General features: G+C 46.7%; 2 protein-coding genes across 3 annotated transcripts in view; one reads left to right on the forward strand and one right to left on the reverse strand.

The window, feature by feature from the left end:
• serinc4 (serine incorporator 4) overlaps positions 1-3,818 on the forward strand; it is a 19,733-nt gene extending 15,915 nt beyond the window's left edge. For both annotated transcript variants that reach the window (XM_030378053.1, XM_030378052.1), the window contains exons 8-11: positions 275-401; positions 692-804; positions 1,098-1,248; positions 2,000-3,818. In XM_030378053.1, coding sequence (XP_030233913.1) covers positions 275-401; positions 692-804; positions 1,098-1,248; positions 2,000-2,207 — 599 coding nt within the window. In that variant the 3' untranslated portion in view covers positions 2,208-3,818. The remainder of the gene's footprint in view (positions 1-274; positions 402-691; positions 805-1,097; positions 1,249-1,999) is intronic.
• A 1,607-nt stretch (positions 3,819-5,425) lies between these two features.
• The window catches only part of adamtsl5 (ADAMTS like 5), a 24,520-nt gene continuing 22,445 nt past the window's right edge, over positions 5,426-7,500 (reverse strand). Inside the window, exons 11-12 of the mRNA XM_030377455.1 lie at positions 6,825-6,896; positions 5,426-5,882 (exon numbers count right to left, since the gene is read on the reverse strand). Of these exons, the coding sequence (XP_030233315.1) occupies positions 5,524-5,882; positions 6,825-6,896 (431 nt within the window). The 3' untranslated portion in view covers positions 5,426-5,523. The remainder of the gene's footprint in view (positions 5,883-6,824; positions 6,897-7,500) is intronic.

Raw genomic sequence — 7,500 nt, forward strand, 5'->3', positions numbered from 1 at the left:
TCGGTACAGTAAGGATGTTCAGAGAACCAAGCACCAAGCACTAATATTTGTTAGGTTAACCCATTCCCTGTATACAACAAAGATAGCAAGGATAAGACGCCACACAATAAAGTACAATCTTTTAGTGCCAGGACGTATAACATACAATAAGTGCGTAGAAGGGGGGTTAGAACAAAAACAACGTCATTGCAGTGTGTATTTATGTCATTTAGTAGGACTTCAGTAGGACTTAACTAAGACGTTGTGTGTTTCTCTGTGCCTGTGTCTTTTCCAGTGGTGTACCAGGGGAAGAACATGACAGTGTGTTACCCCAACGTGGGCCAGGAGGGGATCCAGAAGGAAGGCAACGCCGTGGCCATCATCGGGGCCGCCATCATGTACTGCTGTGTGCTGTTTGCGTGGTACGCATAAAGTTATTTCAATCTGAATGTATGCATACAACAGCCAATCGCTGCTGCCTGATCTCAAAGGCAAACTGTCTGTCGGTTTGTCCGTGGAAAATAATCATTTCGGTAAACGCGTGAGAGAAAAAAGGAAGCAGAGTCTTTTAGGAATTGCATATTTGCAACAAACACACATTCCAACGATTATTTTAACGTAACTGTCAAAAAAACGTTTTTCCTCTCTCCAAGAGAATCCCAGCGTTTCCCCTCCACGGTTTCCCCTGACTGTGTGTTTGTATTCTGACCAGTAATGAGGCGTCCTACTTGGCAGAGGTGTTCGGCCCATTCTGGATGATCAAAGTTTACCGCTACGAGTTCCAGAAAGCCACCTGCTGCTTCTGCTGGCCAGAGGAGGAGGAAGGTGAGGAAAGAGCCCGGAAGGGCCGTTAACACCCCATCAGTCTGCTCTCACCGGCTCCACGTTTACTGTAAACACAGCACTTCAAAAGACAACTTGATTTAACAGGGGAGGTACAACTTCAGAGGTAGAAAACAAAGAAGGTCTTCAAGCCAATAAAACCGAGCCAATAGGGGGAGGGACTCGCGGTTTCTTGTTGGCAGTCTGGGAGCCTGTACCAGTCTTCAATCATGATTATTATCGTTTCTATTCTCTCATCGCTGATTTGATTGCGATGACTCCTTGTTTCTCCGCAGAGGAGGAGATGGTGATTGATGACGAGCACAAGGGGTGTCAGCAGGTGATCCACAACGAGAGCCAGCGCGTGGCCTACAGTTACTTCTTCTTCCACTTCGTCTTCTTCCTGGCCTCGCTCTACGTCATGATGACCCTCACCAACTGGTTCAGGTCGGGTCACTGTTTGCGTTCGGTTCAGCCAATCACCGTTGGCCGGGACCCCTGAGGTTGTTTGTCTTTCGTCAAACGTTCTCGTCGTCTTAAGAGCCATTAGTGAGGACGTCTGAACCAAATATGGCGGCGTTTCCGTTCCATTCTCTCTTCATCTCTTCATCTCTGACTCTCTCCGTCTCTCTCTCTCTGTCTCTCTCTCCGTCTCTCTCTCTCTCTCTCTCTCTCTCTCTCTCTCTCTCTCTCTCTCTCTCTCTCTCTCTCTCTCTCCTTCTCAGACTCTATCTCTCTTTCCATCCGTCTCTCTCTCTCCCCTTCTCTGACTCCCTCCGTCTCTCTGTGCCTCTCTGACTCTCTCCCTCTCTGACTCTCTCCCTCTCTGACTCTCTCAATCTCCCTCTCTCTCCCTCTCTGACTCTCTCAATCTCCCTATCTGACTCTCTCCCTCTCTGACTCTCTCCCTCTCTGACTCTCTCCCTCTCTGACTCTCTCTCCCTCTCTGACTCTCTCTCTGACTCTCTCCCTCTCTGACGCTCTCTCCCTCTCTGACTCTCTCCCTCCGTCTCTCTCTGACTCTCTCCCTCTGACTCTCTCCCTCTCTGACGCTCTCTCTGACTCTCTCCCTCTCTGACTCTCTCTCCCTCTCTGACTCTCTCTCCCTCTCTGACTCTCTCTCTGACTCTCTCTCCCTCTCTGACTCTCTCTCCCTCTCTGACTCTCTCTCTGACTCTCTCCCCCCCCCCCCGTGCAGCTATGAGTCGGCCGTGCTGGAGACCACCTTCACCCACGGCAGCTGGTCCACCTTCTGGGTGAAGATGTCTTCGTGCTGGGCGTGCGTGACGCTCTACCTCTGGCTGCTCCTGGGCCCGCTGTGCCGCTGCCAGGCGGACCACCGGCCGCGGCGCTCGCGCATCAAGCGCCGCGTCACCTCCCCCCGACACGTGGCCGTCAGCGTCTGACGGGGGGCCGGAGGAAGCGAGGAAGCAGGAGAGGAGAGGAGGGGAGGGGATGGGGGAAACAGATCTGGTCTGACGTGGAGCAGGACAGACGTGCAGACTCCTGACGGACCCCCCTGTCCCCGAAGCTCTCCAACGCGGCCGCGTGGATGGACCGAGCCGACCAATCAGGGAGCGCGTTCTCAGTGACATCGTTGCCGTGACGAATAGACAGAAGGTACTCTGGTACCGCTGTCCTGAGACCTGCTCCGTGGAGCCGCGCAGGCAGACAAGGCCGTGGAAACGCACACATATTTGCCAAAGGGATTACTAACTATATATAAATATATATATATATATGTATTAGCTCTCACTTTGTGATAAGGTAGTGACGGGTTTAGGGTTCTAGGCGGCGTATTGGAGTGGTTCTTAGTTTAACTTAGAATGCTTTCTTCTTTATGTGTTGACAAATAAATGACAATTGACCAGCGTGTATGTGTTAACGTAAGATAGGGCTAGAATGGGCAGGGCTTTATTCTAATATTTAAAAGCTTTCAGAGCTTAAAGTACTTCAAACTTCCTGTGATCTTAGGAATACATTTCTTCATTCGACTGACTGCTGGTGCATTCGATTTTTACCAGCTGTGCCTATGTCACATTCTAACGCACATTAGGCAAACTAAAACAGAGTTACCATGGCGATATAACTTCACTTGACTGGATGCTTAAAACTGGTCATCATGCAACCAAATTAAACTAACTTGACCAACTCACGGAAAAGATGCCTTATGTATCACTGCACTGCAAAGTGTGTCTACTCTCAAAGTTAAAAGCTCTATAAATATACCCGTGCCCAAAAATGACGAGGACAGGAAAAATTCCACGAAATGTTCCAAAATGTTTCTAGTAACCATGGGGATAAGTAAAGATGATTTAAATGTACTTTTGGCAGAGTTGCTGCATAAAAAAGCTTCTCAAAAAAAATAATCTAAAAAAGTCTCTCCATGCTTATACTAATGATTCCTCTGAAATGTTATTTACTGTTACTTTATTGTTTACAAGAACATTGCTTCTGTCAAAGTCATACATTTGCATTTTTTTTTAAATGTTTTTCACAATTTGTGTAAAATGATTTATCATTATTATACCAGAGAAGATCAAGGGTTCAAAGTGTGAAGGAAAATGTCTGAATATTGAGGTTAGAAGCTTTTGTCTTGCCTTGGTATAAAATAGTTTCAGTCATTTTGTAAGATATGACAGTTTTGTGATTCAAACTGAAATAAGGGAAGCCTCTTTGAGTGTGTGCGTGTGCATGTGCCGGTGTGTGCGTGCGTGTGTGTGTCTGAGGAGCAACATGATCTGAATAACTTTGATGACTTTAAACTGTTATATGAACAGGACTTTCAGGCAGGGTCTTCTCACATTGATATTGTCTGTAATGTGTGTAGTTTTATTCAGTTAATACGTTTATTCAAATTTTGTTAAATGCATTTGTTTTTTTCTCATAAACCACTGGTTTTCAGATATCTTGTTTGTTATACTTATCTTGAGCTGCCTATTTTCACAGTCAACGTTGCTGATAGGTGAATTAGACATAACACCACATTTGACCTCTAAAAATCATTTAGACTGTTACATAAATGTAACCTCTGGAGTTCAGTGGTTAGTGGACATCTACTGGTTTAGCCAGTCTGACTTACAGTTAACACAAAAGTTTTGGCACAACGTGGGCTTGTAAGAGCAAAGAAGATACGTCAAATACATATTACAAATACACAAGGCGCTTGAATTTGGAAGAATGCAAAACAATTAAAAATACATTTGCAGCTCATTAGTAACACACTAATATCGAATACTGTATATTCATAACTCTCCTTTCATACAATACGATTCTAAATATGAATCTCAAAACAGACCTGATTCACTGTACCTTTTTAAATGAAAAAACGCAACGCAATATATACAATATAAGAAAATATCTTAACAAGCAAAACGGGTATAATGTTCGTTTTTAGCTTATTGTTTATGCATAAATACATTATGTAGAAATATATGGTTCGCTATAGCTACAAAGTAAGTGTGAGAAGGCACGCAAACATTGCAGTTAATATCATCAGCATATCATATCAATAGAAATATCATAATGGCCATTTTAGTCCTTCTCTTTGGTAGTTACTTAACTGTGGCAATAAATGACCACTTAAAGTGCTATGCGTGGTTCAATTTTCGTTTTTTTTTAAATAAACACAGAGTCCTTTTGGTTTAGAATTCCTCTTCTCCACACGAGACAGTGTTCTGAGACGTTGAGTGTTGGGGAGGTTTGTCTTTCAGTTTGATCCATTCACTCCAGATTATCGTACTCGGAGAATATCAGGTTACAGCCTTCACCAGTAGACATCGTTCTGCTGCTGCGGTTTCTGGAAACACACCAGTAGTTACAACTCTGTGTGACCTGCAGTCACGTCTCATCATCCACCTCAGCAGAAGGAACCTCGCACACCTTGACATCTTGTTTCCCTTTCTGTCTTGTAGAAGCTTGAAAAGTCATTTGCTGTAAAGAACAGAGCTTTTCTTAATCTGGGAAGAAACAAAAACCCAGCCGTTTGTAACCAGTGGGGTTTCGTAATTGGAACTCGTATCCTGCAACAGACATCTCTCAGCTTTCCCGCAGAAGCCAAGGGGCAACCCGGGAGAAAAGACCCAGGGTATGTTTAGGAGGAGGAGAGTCCACATCCTGGGTCAACACTGGTCCAGGCCTTGCAGGGGAAGGGGTATTAGTGGTGGGCTTCTCAATAGTCTTTGAAAACCACTGTCTTACATCCTTAGATCCCAGGTCAGAGGAGAAGGTGAAGGAGCCTCAGGAGACATCAAAGCTCAGAGTACCGGGTTGGGGTTAAGGTTTGTAGAAGGGATTCAATCCGATGATTAAATACCTCTCTCTCATTCTGTATCCCTGTCTCTCTCTCTCTCTCTACCAGTCCGTCTCCCAGTCTCTTTCTCCCAGTCTGTCCTTCTCCCTCTCTCTCTCGCTCAGTCAGTCCGTCCCTCTCTCTCTCTCTCCCTCTCTCTCTCTCTCTGAGTCAGTCAGTCCGTCTCTCTCTCTCACTCTCTCTCTCTCTCTCTCTCTCTCAGTCTCTCTCTCTCTCTCTCTCTCCCTCCCTCCCTCCCTCAGTCTCTCTCTCTCTCTCTCTCTCTCTCTCTCCCTCTCTCTCTCTCTCCCCCTCTCAGTATCTCTCCGTCTCTCTCTCTCTCTCTCTCTCTCTCTCTCTCTCTCTCTCTCTCTCTCTCTCTCTCTCTCTCTCAGTATCTCTCCCTCTCTCTCTCTCTCCCAGTCTCTCCCTCACCCCCTGAGCTCGGCCGCCCCCTTGGCCCCCCCCTTGGCTGCCCCCTTGGCCCCCCTGTCGCTGCAGGTCCCCTCCAGGGGCCTGAGCAGGGCGTCCTCTCTGGGGCGGTACGGCGTGGCGAAGCTGCCCTCCTCCAGCAGGATGCGGTCCAGCGTGCGCTCGTGGTTGATGTGCCGCCGCACCATCAGCACGTACTGCCGGCCCGGCTCCAGGTGGGGGCAGTCGCACACGTTGGACACCCACAGGAACTCGCGGTGCTCCAGGCGGTAGCGGTTGCGGTAGGTGTGCAGCACCTGCACGTCGTAGCGCGTCTCCTCCCCGCGGTACAGCTTCCCCATCACCTTGGCCCGGAACACTGGGGGGGGGGGGTGGGGGGGGGGGGGGGGACAGCGAGGTCAGGTGGGGGAGGTCGGAATCTGTCATCTCTAATCTCTTTATTGTCATCACACAAAGTGCAACGAAATTGGGGTAGAGGCTCTCGAAATAAGTGCTTTTTAAAAAAAAAGAAAAAGTTTTTTTTAAAAACGAAAACAAAATGAGGAAAGGGTTATTTAAAAAAAAATATATATATAGAATGTTAAAGAATTCAAAAACAAATATATATATATTTAAAAATGTCAGCCAATTTTAAAGGCCAGATTGGTATGATAATGCAATAATTTATAATTCTGCGTTATTTAGAGAAATAGCAGCTCTGGGCTAGAAACTGTGGGTCAGTGTTGCCTCTAAAATGTTTGGTTGTTTTGCAGTGCTGGATTTCGGTCTTTATTGATGGTCCATCCTGAGTTTTTCAGTGACTTATATTTGACTAGTTCCCACCTCGAGGAGCAGGGAAATCAGATAGAGCGCCTATTTGAATAATTAAAATATCGATATTAGAGGCAATATTTCCTGTCCAACTCTTCATGAATAAAGCCCAAAAAATGTATGTGTTTTTTTAATATTATATTGATATTTAGCGCCGGTGAATTGATTCTCGTATCGCACGATGAATGGCGACAATATATCACCATATTGATATTTTGTCCCAGCCCTATATGTATGTCAGTAATGCACCCATTGCACTCCTGACCCTCCTGAAAAGTCGGGGTCCCCCACTCTGCGTTCCATCTCTAGATTTCCTCCTTGCTTATTAAGGGAGTTTTTTCTTGCCCTCTGGGGGGCTAGGGTAAGGGGGGTGTCCTACATATACGGCCTGTTAGGCCCTTTGAGGCTATACCTGTGATCGAGGGCTATACAAAAAACATTTTAATTTAATTGAAGGGAATAGTTTGACCGGACGGGGGTTCAGACTCACCGAAGTCCATGGTGCAGTACTGCCGCTGGCGCTCCCCGCGACCCCGGACCCGCCTACACTTCCCACAATACCCTGCAGGGGGAAGAAGAGAACAGGGGAGGTTCGTGTCAGCAGCCTTTGGCGTGAGGCTGAGAGCTTGACAGACGTGTGTCAGATGACGGGAGGGACAGTAGGACTGTACGTAACCGAACCACAAAGGTTTAGCTCTGTCCCTCTTTCCTGCTGACACTTTCATTGAGTCAAATTTTGGCTAATTTAAAACATTCTTACTTTATTGAACATCTTACAATGTTTAATATCAGCCGACATTGATTCAATTTTGGCTGAAAATGTCAGCCAAAGTGCACACACACACACACACACACACACACACACACACACACACACACACACACACACACACACACACACACACACACACACTCACACTCACACTCACACACAGACACACACACACACACACACACACACAAACACACACACACACACACACACACACACACACACACACACACACACACACACAAGAGGAACGTACTGTCGTACAGGAAGGGAGGGGGGTGGGGGGGGAGGGAGGAGGGAGGTAGGATGGAGAAGGAGGGGAGAGAGGGAGGGGGAGGGAGGAGGGAGGTAGGGGGGAGGGGAAAGGAGGAAAGGAAGGAAGGAGGAAAGGAAG

Source organism: Gadus morhua, chromosome 14 (genome assembly GCF_902167405.1).
Source record: "Gadus morhua chromosome 14, gadMor3.0, whole genome shotgun sequence".
NCBI lineage: Eukaryota > Metazoa > Chordata > Actinopteri > Gadiformes > Gadidae > Gadus > Gadus morhua.